Source organism: Folsomia candida, unplaced genomic scaffold (genome assembly GCF_002217175.1).
Source record: "Folsomia candida strain VU population unplaced genomic scaffold, ASM221717v1 Fcan01_Sc006, whole genome shotgun sequence".
Lineage (NCBI taxonomy): Eukaryota > Metazoa > Arthropoda > Collembola > Entomobryomorpha > Isotomidae > Folsomia > Folsomia candida.
This window is the reverse complement of record NW_019091198.1, coordinates 2168490-2184734: the sequence shown is the minus strand read 5'-3', so window position 1 is coordinate 2184734 and position 16245 is coordinate 2168490. Positions and strand designations below refer to the sequence as shown.

The window sequence follows — 16245 nt, the reverse complement described above, 5'->3', positions numbered from 1 at the left end:
GAGCCCAACCCGCATTTCACTCGCAAGGTTCCCCACGCTGTTGGGATTTTCAACCCGTCAGCCCTGTCATCAACAACACGACAGTTAGCTCAGCTGCTGCTTTGATGGTTCTTAGATAACGTTAAATTATTTTTGTTTGTAATTTTGTTCCTTCGAGGATGGACTTATCAGGGGCATTAAACCTTATCGGGCTGCTTATCGGCGTTGGAGTCGTGCTGGTAGCCGGATTTCTTGTTGTGGTAAAAATAGAAGTTGTTTGTTAAGTTTCAAGTTTTAGAGTAACTTACTGATTTTTGCATTATCGTTTGTAGCTTGGAATGGTTTTAAGAAGGGGGAATCCTTATCCGGTTGTGAAAAGATATCCGGAAGAGGAATCCTTTACTGATCCCGTTAACAAGAAGAAGTCCAAATTCCCTTCGCTAGAGGATAAAGCCGCGTTAACCTGTTCTGTGATAGTTCCTGCATATTTTGAAGAAGAGAGATGTAAGAAGATGCATGACATAAGATAATGTGATAGAGATGGTTAAATATTAATATGTTTATTGTTATCCTAGTACCGCCCATGCTGGAGGAATGTTTACACTTTTTGGAACAAAAGTCAAAAACGAATTCTGACTTTTCCTATGAAGTTATCATTGTGAGTGATGGAAGTACGGATGGGACGGTGAATGTGGCGCTGGACTATGCAAAAAAGTTTAGCGTTGATAAAGTCAGACTACTTGATTTGATTAAAAATAGAGGAAAAGGAGGCGCAGTTAGACTGGTATGTCAAATATTCAAAATTATTTGAAAGTGCGAATGATTATCTAGTGTCGAGAACACTTTACTTAATGCTTTGGTATCATTTCATTTTTAGGGTGTTCTTAGTAGTAGGGGTAAATGTATTTTATTCGCTGATGCCGATGGTGCCACAAAGTTTGCCGATTACGATAAATTATATAAAGCTCTTATAGACCTGATGAAACAAGGTGATTTAAATGAGTTCAACCTTTACAAGTTGATGTTAGTTATTCCTTGGGTCTGGTTCATTGTGCTTTGTTGTTGTTTTTCACGACAGATAAATATTCCGGTGATGTAGAGCAATTTCAAGGAATAGTTTGCGGATCCAGGGCGCACATGGAGGAAGAAGCTATCGCGACACGATCTATATTTCGTACAATCCTTATGCGGGGCTTCCATTTACTTGTGTACATTCTTACTGTGAGAGGAATTCGAGATACTCAGTGCGGTTTCAAGCTTTTTACTAGAGCAGCAGCTAGAAAATGTTTTTCGAATTTGCACATTGAACGATGGTAAGAGTATAGTCAGTTACTTATGAAACGCACGTTATAAATTTATGTTGATGACTTCACTTGATCGATTGCAGGGCATTTGATGTTGAACTATTATGCATTGCTCAAGCCCTAAAAATTCCAATTGCTGAAGTAGGAGTGAATTGGACTGAAATTGAAGGTTTGCATAGTTGTATTGTATTAAATACTTTGTTACACTAAATAATAATAATATATGTATTATTGTTTGAACATCTCCATTATATTTCCAGGTTCTAAGGTGACGCCAATCTTAAGCTGGTTGCAAATGGGACGAGATTTGTTCCTTATTTGGTTTCACTACGCAATAGGAGCTTGGAAATTAATTAAGAAGTCAGATTAGTTTCTACCTTCTAATAATTATATTGACATTCCTGTTTTTTACTGGGACAAATCATACTGTTATGTAAGTGGATTTTACATATATTTATTAAAATGCGCCACGTAAATTATTGATACTATCAACATTTCCTTTATCAAAACTAATGCATTCGAGTATGTAAATACATAAAGTACAGACATAGTTGTTCCTAGTCATAATAAAAATTCTTTGTCAAACACAACCAACCAACCAACTACTTAATTGCATTAAGTTGTGCAACATCTCGTTTACAAGTCTCGCTCGTCTGCACAGTTTTATCTAAAGGATAGCACAGATTGCATAGCCTCAAAAGGATTTCATAAGAAAAGATTCCCCAATAAATCTGACATGCTAATGGAATTCGGAAGCTTTTGACTTGAGACTCGAGTAATAAATCACACACATTCTCATATTATTATTACTCAGATATTGAGTCAAGTCGTCGTCGTCCTTCTCCCTTGCTGACAAATTATTCTACAATCTGTTCGTTCTACTTCTTGTGTGCTTCTCGACTACGCACTTTCAGACCTTCCTATCCACGAATTTTATCCCTCGAGCTAAACACTGTGAGTTTGGTTCAGGATTTACTCTGCCATTTCATAATCTATCTTTTGCATCAATATTTCACCTCCACACCAGCCACAGCTCAGAAGCAGCCGTATAAATACGTACGGTTATCGTACGCTTGACCTGCCTACTTTCACTGATAAAATCAAGTCGTTCCCTTCTCCTCGTACTTTGTTTGATACAAATAAACCTTTTAAATTAGTCAGCGATTACCCACCATTAAATATTACTTTGCAGACTCGCATGAACGCAGGGATGAATGAATGAATGGCTGACTGACTAAACCTTACGACTGTAAATACTAAATATACAACAGTGCAGACTTGCATTGCAGGTTACTTTCACTTTGGAGCAGCTTTCTTCAGTTGACATTCGACCCGGAGTAAGGTCGGTGGTTTGGCTGTTCCACGGAGTAAAATTGTAATCTAGGCCCATTTTCACACCCCGACTTCCTTTGTGGCATTTCTTCACATAAATTCGGTCAACATACCACCACTACTTTTACCTAGGCTCATAAATATCATAAATATTTGAGACAACTTCCTCCTCTAACTCGAGTTTTGCAGTTTTTTTCTAAATTTTTATGCCACTTTTTCAGGCATTTGACATTTTCAGGTTTGTCTGATGGGAATGAATTGCGGCAAGTCAGAAGTAACCTGCATTTTGACCCCCCGATAGACCCCGACCTAAGTAAGATAAGATAAGATCTGGTAAAAAAAATAGTGGCGAGAAATTCATGAGCTTTATAACCTATGTAATAATGCACGAACAAACTTTGAATGTCTATTACTGAAAATGTCAATATTTTCATTTTCAAACGTGATCTGAAAATGTGCAGAAACATTATTTTTGTTTCACTCAAGCTATTGTTATTTACTTGTATTTACCTCAATTGTAATTTACCTAACTGGCAATTGTACTCAATAGTATAAGTTTCTACCTTTATGGATTATTTACAAATAAAAGAATATAATTCATTAATTTCTCGACTTATTTCCATGCATTAGAAGCTATATGCACACATTTAAAACTCGACGAATCAATCAATAAAAATTACCATCTCGTTCAAGTATATTTCAATAAATTACATTTCAATGATAGGTCTTCATTTTTTACGTTAGCATTGATTCACAAAAATATTCCCCAATTATTTGCAGCCCTGCAGAATTAACAGTACCGCAAAGTCGCAAAGTAATGTTCAAATTGAAACCACCTTTGCTCATCCCCTATTTATTTATTCTATTGAAAAATGCATAGCTGCAATTTCTGCAAATCCTGTACGCGTATGTAGAATGCCGGTGCGTCGGTTGGGGATGAGTGCATGTGTCCCTGTAATAAATAGCCGTCGACTAATTTTGACCTGCGGAATCTGAGATGGGATCGGGTGTTTTGTTACATCTAAGATTTGACATTAGCCACATATTTTCCATGTAAAATAGAATAGAATGGCCGTGGTGAATGGGTACCGTGGGCAAACTCCCGAACAGCACGCAATTCTCATATTACTCATTTAAATGCTGCAAGAAAGGTTTGTGGTGGGTGCTACACACACACGGTTATTCCTTTCATGTCTTTCCTTGATATATTGTGGTCCCACCTCTTATTTCACACCTATTTCCACCCCAAAATCAACTAATTTCTTTAATACAATAATCATACCGTGTCAAGCTGTCTATGGAACCACTGAACCCACTGCTCTCCGACACTGTCTAATATTCTTCGTCGACAATCATCAACCATCGAATCGAAACGTGGATCAAAGACAAAAAGGATTTGCAACTCAATTTCATAACCCTTCATATCGTGTGAAAGGAGAATATCAAGATGTGCATAGTTAAGCTGGAGATATGATATGCATGGATTGACGGTTGGAGATATTTAGTGAGTGATAACTATCATGCAGGATCACATTACGGACACCACTCGTTCTGTATAGCCACGTTTTTGGGTGTACAAATGTACACCACTTCCTATCACCCAGGCGGACAAGCGAGGATGACATCGGATCGTGATAAAGACTTGTTCTCACCAACTTATACTTTTACTCTTTAGCGAAACAGAGGGAATGGCGATGCCGGAGACACACAGCCAATTCAAACAACAGCATGGGGTTGGTTCGTGCACTTTCATGAAATTCCAGGATTTGTCGAAATACCCTTAATCTTGACCATTTGTTAGCTCCCTTAGTTTCTTCCTGGTTCCAGATTACAAGTCCTCAGCTCTGCTTCAACAAGGTTCATACATATGTCATAGTAAAACAAGAGGTTGGTAAATTTCCTAAAATCAAACAGCTATACATACATTAATAATTCCCAGCGGCTTCAATTGCGTTCGTGTTTCCATCATTTCCATTTTACAATCATTCAATTATTACAAAAACGATGTTAATTCCACAATGGAATCGGATCCACTTTAATTCCGCACCACTAGTTGTGTTTCACACGGTATGATGATGAGAAAAGTTTGTATTTCATTTATTTATTTATTTTCAGTGCCAAATTTCACAAGGAAAAAAACATGTACCAAGAACAGTTGGATAATCAGAGGGGTCAAAGTTGTAGGGCTTGATATAATAGTTTTCTGGATAGTTGGTCCTCCTAGTTGGATTTGAGGGCTGAAGTGGAACTAATAATTGCCCATGGTGTTGTAAAAGTGAGAAAGACAGACAACTAACCTCAACTTTGGATCTTTCATAAAAGAGTTAATTACATCCCGGAATTATTGCTAATGTGACGCTCCACTTTGTTCCCGACAAACTCTCAAGTCATTCACAAAGAGAAAGAGGACATGGAAAGGAAAAGCAGGGTGAAGTCTTCATCACACGACGACTTTCTCCCGTCCTCACTTTCACCAACTTTTCTACTTCAAACTCATGAATGACGTTGTTCTTCTCATTCTCCTATTCCTTCATCATCATCATCCCGGTTAATTCTTAACTGTGTGCTTCTCTTTTTCCGCAAAGTTTATACTTCACAGCAGTAGTTTAGCTGGTGGAGAATGGACCACTTTATGGGAGTGAATAATGCCGCTGTATTCCATTCTCTCCTCCACTAAATCCATTTCCTTCGTCGTCATCATCGTCACAGAAAACTGTGACTTTCCCTCCTCGTGTCACAGCAGCTCGAGAGTTTTCATCATTTTCACGATTGTGCTGCATAATTGTACATAAGGTGGAAGTGCATGGTCGTTGTTCTAAACGTAATGATTCATAAAGTTGTATGCAGCATGTTCCTTGTTGAACAACTACTAAAGGTTGACTACACGTTACGTGAACAGAACAATTACATGGGTAACATACAAACGCATGGTTCTATTTGTGCCAAGTTTGGTACACATAATCTTGAAGGTCTCGGGAAGGCATATTCCAAGTTTCAAATTGATATCTTAAAAAATGGCAGGCAAAACTGACCCTTGAAGTTGAGTGTCCAGAAAACACGCATTTCTTGGCCAGTTTGATCCTGAACAGTATCAAAACGATAATCCAAAAATCTGAAACTCATCTTACGACATCAAGATTTTAATAAATCAGTTCAGATAAAAGGCTTGCACACGAAAACAGAAAAACTCAAACTATGAAGCTATCTTGTCCCCTTGAAATGTGTCAAAATGTGTTCGAATCTTTTATGAAAAATCAGACTAGTTGTTCAGAAAGCTGGAGAAAACATTGAGCAAAAACAAAATTTGCAGTCGTCGTCTTAAAATGTTATAAGGTTTCTGTTCAAGTAAACCATCCTCTGTACTTCCCAGTGCAATTTTACTCGAAGAGCTTAATTTTAGAAATCTTCTTCCTTTTCTTCTTACCGATTCAAACATGATGAGAAGATAATGTTGCATGCTGATGAAACTCTAACGAGATTACGGTAAAAATCCCCTTGTTTAAGGGCCATAAAACGAGAAGGTAAGTGATATTAAGAGAAAGTTGAAAGAGCTGTTGTTGATGTTGATGGTACGATCCGAACTTTGGTGGAATGCCGTTGTTCGCTAAATCTGAACAGAGGAAACAACATCTTGACTCTCAACACGGCCTTATTGGTCGTTGAGGTTGGGGTGAGTTGACAGGTAGAGAATTTGGGCGTAAGGGAGGAGATGCAAGACGGAGAAAGTAAGGTGAGTTGGTTGCAATGATGCTGTGGTAGGTGGATGATGAGGACATTTACTCCTCCGTCAAGACAGCCAAGGGATTTCCGAAGAAACAAAGGAGAAGCATAAATCGGATAGCATTTTCATCTCGGATTCACGATGCTCAAAATATGCTAAGATAAGGCCGACACGGTTAAATGGTGGCTAAGGGACGTTGTAAATTTTTATCTCGAAACCCCGTAAATACTAAAAACTAGCATATCATCCAAAAATATATAGATAATATTGATGACAATACAATTGTGGACAAAATTCCACATTCGCGTCCTATTTACATATATGTATGCAAATTTAAATGCATGTCAATAACGAGACATAATTTGGTGACATTTACAATTAAATGGACAACTGGCTTCTTGTATGAATCTTTATGATATTCCTATAATTGTGGTATTGGTGAAACTGTACCAATAAGAAATCTGTTGTGCTGAGTGAGTAAATTGGAATGCGAACTTGGTTGAAGTTGATATTTGAAGAGACTGGCATCATACTTTCACTTGCATTTGCCCACTTACATACGCACAACTCATCCCTTTTCAATGAGGATATTATTCGTGTGCAATCTTGAAAAAGTTGTTGAGTGTTTTCGGTTCAGGATTTAATGCTGAGTTGAGTTTAGGATCTGACATCCTAATCCACTTTCCCTGGATAAATGTAGGTCCTACAGACGGCTGCATCATGTCAGGAAGAAATGCACCCTCCCTTCATTTCAAAAGAACGGGAATATAAATACCTACATAAATATACGAGTTTCTAAATAGCCTGATGGACCACGCAAGTGACTGACGGATTACTTCCCCTTCATCACCAACACCTTACGCAAGCACAGACATGACATCCTGTTATAGCCCAACCTGTAACTCAAGATTGGCAGTAGTGAAATGTTATTGGTCTTGTAAATAACTACAAGATTATTTAAACACTAGCATTTACAGTAACGTCACCCACGCCAACTTCCATAAAAGTTATGAAAATTATTTGACTCGAATAGGTTTAAAATTCCAAAAGGTGAAACGGATATGTCGAACAATCGGTCGAGAAAAATCTTAATTTAACAGCAAGTTTTATGATTGAAAATAATTTGGCTATTCTTCTATGTGACGGATACATTTACAACTTACTGGTTTTTGAACTTCGGCACCCCTTCATTCCTCCAGAGGAAAATCGTCATACGAACAAGATTGCATCAAATTGTCAAGATTGCATGACTTGTACGATACAAATGACCGGCAATAAAACATGTTGGAGTGCCGAAACGTTTCCGTAAAAAGGGAACTTGTGGTGGTTGTTTCTTTTCTCGATTGAATTGTGCTTTCTCCACACAACATGAAGGCATATATTCGCCAAGTTGAGCATGAACCTCCACTGCTGCTGAATTGGCTTATGAGATGTGTTGACCAGAAAAGTGTGAGCAAGGCGAAATTCCGGATGCTCTTCTTACACGAAAAGTGGACTGACTGCGACTAAATACATACTATTTGATTGGCCCTTCATAAAACTCTTGCCAAACGCAATGAGTTATTGTCGGTGCACATGAATTTCCTCTGGAATTCACGACTCATTTTTAACCCATAATTTCACCACAATGCCACGTTGTAAACACAGTCTTGTCGTCCTAATCTCTTTTTTTCTTCTCACCGTGATTCAAAAATGTTGATATTTCATTAATCAAAATGCTCCATGTGAAGCCCATCATAGTTGTAGTTTTATTTTTACAACAACTATTCAGCACGCGGCATATATGGTATGATTAATCTCTAAAGAACCAATTTATCGTTTGGTTTGGCTGGTGAAATAAACACTGTCGAAAAAAAGTCAAATGTGACATCAAGATTGCACGTTTGCTATCAATATTCATTGCGTACTGAACATTTTCGCGTGTTATTTATTATACTAATATTTTCGTTACTTATACAATTTTTTGATGACATTGGACCAAGATCACTTAAAAATTGTCACTCATCCATTTATTCACATATTTACGCGTATACGTAAGTTTCAAAACCTTTCGTTTATTTGTCCTCCAACTCTGCGCAGTGTTTGTGATTACTTTCACTTTAAGCTTGTATTTGTCATCCTTAATTAAAACAGTGCTTAATTATTAACCAGCAACAATGTTAGAGTAAGAATCCGAAAAGTGCTAATAAACAAGGCAGCCAAGTTTGAATGATTTACGGTGGAGCAGTTACATAATCATGTTGTGCATAAGTACATAAATGAACACTAATAAAACATTACGGGCACCAAGCTCATAACACATTCTGTCACAATATTGACCATTTTACTAAATTCGCAATGTACAACTCACACAGAGACTGATACGTTAATTCATATTCAAACATTTATATTTTTGTAAATTTGATCGTTTTGGTGCATCACAATCATATTTCAAAATTTACACGCTGACAGCGTCCCTTAGGAATAGATGAAGTTGGTAACCTTCAGTTTGTACCTCAGTAGTGCATCCCGTTATTTAAATTTAGATTTCAAACAGATTCATCACAAGAAAATCCAGCATGATAGGGTCAGAGAATGAAAGTTTCCGACGTAGGCACAACCGCATGAGAGCTCCCCGCGTGCGATTAATTATTCAGCAATTAATCTCTATTTCGTCTGCATCTTGCTTCCTTATTTTGTAGCTGGTATATATACACATAGTTGCGTTTTGTGGTGCTAGACATTCATTGGTGGGACTTTAGAAATGCATTAAAAATACATTTACAACAGAATTTGGAGGAAGATAGATTTCCATCAACCTAAACCCAACCAACTTCAAAGTTTACCTGATAAGAACAACTCGAAAATAAGACACTCATCGGATATATAGCAAATTAATAAACAAGCCTGTTAATGAAGTTGACTTTGTATAAGAACAACCAACCAACAAACAGTGGATAATGTAATCTCTCTCTCTCTCCCTCTCTTAAATTGAATGAGATATAAATTATTCAAATGTTTGGTTTCCGATTTGTGTCGTAGAGTTCAAAGAACGAAATTAAATAACTGGTGCTCACAATTTGTGTGCAAATGAAATGCATCATTTTTTCAAAGTCTCTTTTTTTTGCATAATGCATCATCAACCAAAGCAGAAAAATCGTGGTGTCCTCCACCAAAAGTAGAATTTTGTGAACGGATTTGAAAATATGCCACTGCTGTCTCCCCACTTTCTTCCCCTTCTTTCCCTCTGCTTTCACCACCGTCGCACCACCACCAGGACGACGTGGAGAAGGAGTAGCAGAGAACACACAGAGAGCACACACGATTCTGATGGGAGAACAAGTGTACAACAAAATCGGGGTGCTTAACTTGCTCCGTGTTCAGTAATACATGTCGGACTCCTGCAGGCTAAACATCTCGGGACAAATTTTCCTACTCAGCCAACAACTTTCTCACTCTCCTCCTTTCTCACCTCGCTTTTTTAACCATTGTATATTTAAGTGCCACCACGATACGATAACATCTTAAGTGGTTACAAATGCACAATTTGGACACTTACTTGACGGCCGGTGGCTTTCTTCAAAGGCTCTGACGTCATTTCCATCCCACTAAAAATTCGTTCTGGTTCGTCTCAATGTTATTATTTTATACATTTGGCATGTGCATTTCTGACCTGTTTTTCTCTCTCTTTTACAGCAATATTGCATTCAATATGCACAAAAATTTCTCCCCAAACGCTCCTTTAGAACAAAGGAATAAGACCAACGACAGTTGTTGTTTCTTGATAAAAGTCGCTGAACTGAATTGAGTTATGCGATTTACGCCCAACAATTATTTATTACCTGCAACAACCACCACTCTATCGCAACACCAACGACGGAACAATTTCTTGTTTTACTATTCCGGTTCAACAAAACTGCTCGTTACAGGCTCAGTCAGTATGCTGCATGACGGCTTCCAGTACGGCTGTGCTTTTTAAAATTATAAAAACAAAGTTCTCAATCACACAAGGAGACTAAAACTGCAAAATTATTCGTCCAAAGTGTATAAATATACAGAACTCTTGTAAAATGTTTGATAAACAAGAAGAGAAAGTCGGAGGAGCAGTTTTTGGGGCGATGTGAGACAACCCTTTTCCCCGTTGCTCAGTTTGTTCCTCTATAGTGCAAAATAAGTGAAAAACAATAGTCCATTGTTGAAAGAAACTATTTGAGTACAATCTTGTACGTGCAAAGATAACACAAAGTACTATTTACAAAAAATACAAGACATTCCGATATATTACGAATTACACTTGGCTCATCATCAGAGGCCTTTGGTCCAAAACGGGTTTTTTTTACATCGTGAATATCAGCAAATCAAAGTAAATGCATAATCTCAAATTAAAGTAGCATGTCAGTTCATCATGGAAAACCTGTAAAGCCGAAAATGAGCATTGTGAGGTTTACACAAATGAAGTGACATGCTGTTTAATTTGAGAGTATCAAGAAATTTGTCATGCCAGATTCATGGAAAATTGCAACAGATTGATTTCCTAATCAGCTCCTAACTCAACTTGTTCTGCATCAATGGTAATTGAATTGCGTAAATTGTGCAAAGAACAAAGGCAGCCGCTGGGTTAGGATTCATCAATTCATGTCTCAAACACCACAACTCAACCCAACAAGACTCTAGTGTCAAGTCAACATCGGCTCACTTGGTATGTAAATCACTTATCGTATTATATTTGTTTCTTTTGATGTGATATGATACATATATCATAAACTATCATAAACATAAACTTATGGTTAAACCTGCCAATGAAAATGTGACTACTGTTCTCAGCTTGTTTTTCCTATTTTACGACATGAAAGTACATAGATATAACTTAAAACTGCATTTTCGCGATGGATTAATTCAATACCAGAATCAAGTTTTGATGAATTGCAACATTTGCTAAAATCACTAGTTACATGATTATCTCATTTATACATATGTATCTGCTAAAACTTGGGCATTCCATCACTCGGCATCAAAAATGTGGGAGTAAAATACGCATAGCAGTCAGTCTGACATACTTTAAATTTTGAGGGATGATTTCCTCAATACAGATGTAAATATGCATTCACTGAAGGCAAATATTTCTGTGAAATCGATAAATACATTGCCATTAAGAGCCTCGTATTATCATTCTCGTGTGAGTTTGTATAAATCTCATTTGGTACATCTCGTTCCGTGGGACACATGTACTTTCCCCAGTTGGATAACATGATTTCACCGAGTTTTCGACTTTTTCTACTTTAAAATTGTGCACCTTTTACAAATTAGCACAGCGGATGAAGCACATTAAGCTTTCTTCGTCATATCGTCACCAAGCACGGTTTCTTCCGCCTTTGTTTGACCATCAACCCTGCTGCTAACTTGTTGACTCTAAGAACTATGTAAGGTGACTGGTGGTGGGGTAGCACACTTACCTTGGATGTAACTACTCCTGGCAGAGTGTGGGCATTGTTTCCAAACATTTGCTTTCTTCGGCACGACCAAACTCAATCCTTGTGCTGTTGGTCATTAGTATTCTCCACTCGAACTCTTTCTTCAAACATTTCAATCCTTTATGGACTTCCATCTCCTCCGAGATCTTTTTCTTGGTTTCTTCCATCACCATCCCCCATCCGGCCACAAACAGACAACAGTAATGTGAAGGCTCGGGTGTGGGAAGTAGCACACAATCCTTTCCTCTCTTTTCAATGTTACAACAACTGTCAATAGAACAAAGTGCTCTTGGACGTTTAACAACCAAAAACAAATTCCATGCACACAAGAGGAGCACATCCGCAACCACGTATTTTATTGTTTGTGATTTCCCTGATTTTTCTGCAGAGCGAGTTGGTGGGTGTGCACCAAATGAAATAACGGTGCAAGTTTACGGCTCTCATCTATTACTATTTTCAAGGAAATCTTCAAATCTCTGTTAATCCAACTCTATTTTAACTGCTCAAAAGTCTTTCTCCGTTTTTTTCTCTTCTCTTTTCCTTTTTGGTCGTGGAGGGAATGCAAACTACCTTATTTTACTTATTTTAACAGAAAATCAGTCTTGAATTCCTCTCCTCCTGCTACGTTATGTATGTAGTTTTATGTCAACATGTAAAAATGCCGTTTTAAAATATGGACACTATTTTAAACTACTCTTTTATACAAAATCAACTGTCCGTGGTTGCATGATTATGATGGATTGTACTTTTGTTTATCTTATTGCGATGGTAATATTTTCTTCTCGAATTAATTAATAATGATGATAACTAGCTCGTGGGAAATGTGAAAAGTTTTAAGATTTGAGAATAAATAAATGCCCAGTATCTTTGAGTTGAAATCTTTTGAAGAATTATGAAGAAATTATGAAGAAAGTACTTCTTCTTGATGAATCGGTTCTCGGTCCAATTAGTTTTATTAATAAAGCAAAACCTTGTGCTAATTGTTCTTGCTTTCACCCAATGAAACAAGTTTGTTTGTCCAAACCTCAGTTTAGACAGTTGGCAGCAGACTTTGTAACTTTGATAACAGCAAGCGTCGCATTTCATCCCTGTCTTCTCTCTCAGCACTTTCCCCTCAAACTCCCCAAGGCCATCACCATATTTTATTATCGTTAGTTGTAAAACTTTATTGTATTTCATTGAAATTTTCATTATTTACCTGTTCATCCGTTGGAATCGGGTTGGTGATGTGGTGAAAGCCATTTGGCGTTGCAATTTCACGGAAGAACAAATACGTACCTACGAGTTAATTTAATGGAAAAAACGAGTAATTATTTTGCCATTTGTTCTTTATGGAGACTATATATTTTTTGTAATTTAGTTACAAAGTTGGTTCCACATTGCACTTGAACTTTGCTGCTATCGAGGAAATAATGGATGTTCTCATGCACTTTGGAATCACGACGTTGCAGAATTGAATAGAAAGATATAGAATAGTGATGTCAGAATAGTCATGGTGTTGTTGTGTGTCTGAATATGCTCGTGTTTTGCATGTTTGTTTGGTTTGTCTCGTTCTGAAAAGGAAAGAGATTATCCTGAATTATTCCGTGAAATATGCAAAGTACTGAATCTCGCATAATTTCGCGTGCGTGAGATGGAGTGAGAACAAGTTGGTTGTTAGTGATCTTATATGTAGTCGAGTCCAAAAAGTAAAATATGTTTTGCAGCTGATGGTGGATTCATATGGGAATTGTAATTTTATTAGAACTTCTCCAGTTTCTTACATTGTGCATTAGAAATTCATTCCTAGGAATCTCTCGCCACTCCTCGCTCCTGATTTCATTTGCACTTTCGCTTCCTAAACTTGCCAAGTTTGAGTCTGCCTTCGTCTTCTTGTCCCTTGAAATGAAATCCCTTCCCGAGCTCGCCACTTAGTTAGTTTTGGGGGCAGTAGCAGCAATTATACTGTAAAATGCAAGTTGTAACTTCTAATAACTATAATTCGGCGAAAATATACATTTTGCACCATCACGCGACTCTGTTAGATAAGCAGTGTGAATTAGAAATGAGACTCTGTCACCACCATCTTAAAATAAGTTAACCTTTAACCTCTCAAAATCCAATAATGTATCGCACACCATACGCCATACGATTACTGTAACGATTCTTGTTTGGCTTTTTACACCCTCGCTTACTAATTACTGCTGGCCCATCATCCAGTCCCATTTCTTTCTACACTTTTCCCTCATGGGTCAAAATATAAGGAGGTTCTCCTTTCCTCTTCGTCCATTAAGTGAGTCCACCACCACCTTCTCACTAACAGTAATAAGAACTTGACTACATAGATGAAACCCAACACTGAAACACAATCCCAGCCAGTTGTGTAAGGAAATACCGCTGCTTCCGTTCTTTGATACAGCCAGAAAAGGACGTAACCACGAGTTCAACTATCCCCCAAACCACTCATTTCCCTGTTTGATCTGTCGTAACATGAAGGAAAGAAAGAACAATGAAATATTATTATGAGCCTCAGATGTGTGGCAAGGCTAAGTGGTCGATGAATCAGGAGCAGACTTTGTTATGCTGCTTTCTCTTCCGGCATAAAAAGAGAATAGGAGGAAATGTACAGTCCCACACCGACACCAATTATGGACTCATTTTCTTTTACACTTCTTCAACCACCTCTCCTCGTTCATTTCATGGAACGACTCTCAAACTTGTGGGATAACGAAGGAGCATGTGTCGACGAGACTTAAACACCAACCTGTGATGATCAACAAGGCTTTATTGCACTTTAAAATTTAGTCCGTCATAGATCACGATTATAAACATATATCCTGCAGAGAAAGAAAAGGGAAATTGTTGGGTAGGAAATGGTGCAAAAAATCTTGGAAAATCGCATGCACTCCCATATTAAAAACACGTGCGAGCCCAGTATCAAAGTCTGCTGGCATCACATGCACTCTTTTCTTTCCCCATGGAACTCATGCCAGGAGGTCATAAAATCTGAAAGGGAGTAAACCACAACAGAAGAATTATAGGACAAAGAATCCAAAAAAATGAAACCAGTCGCACCAAAGAAAATCTATTGATTACAAGAAAAGTAAGACGAAAGCCAACACCTCATTCACCTCAACGAAATAACTCTGCTACTGGTTTTTTTTACTTTCACTTCCACTTTGTCAAGAAGAAGAAGAAGGGACGAGCATTATTATTGGTTCGTTCGTGGGGTGAAGGTGTCGATGGTGGAGTGAGACCTGACCAAATTTGTTGGCGTACATCGAAAAATTTCTTTCTTCTTTGAGTCATGAACAAGAGGACGACGATGCAGTTGTTGGTCTCCTACACCACACTTGGTGTCTAAGTTAAGTTGGTGGTGGGTGAGTGCAGTGGGCTGATAATAAGGATTAGAGCCAAGAGAAAGGTTTATTGGCATCAAACCGAAATTTTATCCAGAGTCCATCACCCAAAAACGAGCAAGAAAGTTGTGTTGTGCATGAAGCTGAGTTGGAAATGATAAAAAGACCAGGAGAAAGAGTAACTTAACTTTGGCGAGAACTTATAATGCAGAGAAATGTTACGTATCTCGTGGCTACGTGTACATATATCGTGTGAGATGAAGTAGAGTCACATTATCAACAATACTTTATTTATTGTACTGCATTGTTGGAAGTTGAACGTTTGCAAGGTCATTTTTTAAAGATAACTTTATTGTAGAATTCCAACCTTGACATTGTTTGGTTGGAGGGTGAGAATAAAAAAAGATGTCATTCGACAAACTTACTTACACTTTGGATAAAATCGAGGCCAGAAAATTCTTAAAAGTTCAATTCTCAACATAATGTTAGTAAACTCGATTAATTAAAGTTCTACAATGCATCACAATCAGTGTTAAACTTCCAAAAACGATTTTAGGAATGTGGCATTTTTTAGCCTAGCCTACACTCAAGATTTGAAAAGTAGTAAAATGTGGTGGAATCTTGGCTGCAAGTTCTTTTACCCCATCGGTTTTTATTTACAACCTGACTTTCACCACCGGGTAGTGCATAGATAGTCGTCGAGGTAGGTGTTACATTTTCTCTCTGCACCCCTCTCACACTTCACTTCATTGGCATGGGCATTGAGACGGGGTTCTGGGCTAATTGAGGGCAAATGGTCAACATGGGGAGTGAGCACAACAAGTAATTTGACCTGAATTGCCTCCTTCCGTCTGTCAGCTATCTTTCTTCCTTCCAGATAATTAGCTTGGATCCTACCTCCGCTCCACCTTCTTTTATCACCATTAATGGCTTCTGATCCCGTCTCTCTGCTTCAAATAAATTCTCCACTTTCCTAATTACAACTCTCCTCAGTACTCCCGGCTCCTCTTCTTCAATTCCAGAAATGGCATCTCCCACTTCCAAACAATTCCCGTATTTGAGCCAACCTCCGAGAATGCCATGTGTTTAGTGGGGATTTCGTTCATGCTTTACGCAGTCAA

General features: G+C 37.9%; 2 protein-coding genes across 3 annotated transcripts in view; both read left to right on the top strand.

The window, feature by feature from the left end:
- The first annotated feature begins 43 nt into the window (after positions 1–43).
- On the top strand, positions 44–1877 carry LOC110851238 (dolichyl-phosphate beta-glucosyltransferase). The gene is made up of 7 exons (XM_022098934.2): positions 44–239; positions 312–483; positions 555–763; positions 857–968; positions 1058–1292; positions 1367–1452; positions 1544–1877. The coding sequence occupies exons 1-7, from the start codon at positions 159–161 to the stop codon at positions 1651–1653; spliced, it is 1005 nt and encodes a 334-aa protein (XP_021954626.1). The 5' UTR covers positions 44–158; the 3' UTR covers positions 1654–1877.
- A 7820-nt stretch (positions 1878–9697) lies between these two features.
- Positions 9698–16245, top strand: part of LOC110850903 (delta-sarcoglycan) — a 40313-nt gene continuing 33765 nt past the window's right edge. The window contains exons 1-3 of one of the 2 annotated variants that reach the window (XM_035853095.1): positions 9698–9939; positions 10012–10678; positions 10858–11014. The gene's annotated coding sequence lies outside the window, so the exon portion shown is untranslated. Of the gene's footprint in view, positions 9940–10011; positions 10679–10819; positions 11015–16245 lie in introns of both variants that reach the window. The other variant, XM_035853093.1, reaches the window with a different exon arrangement.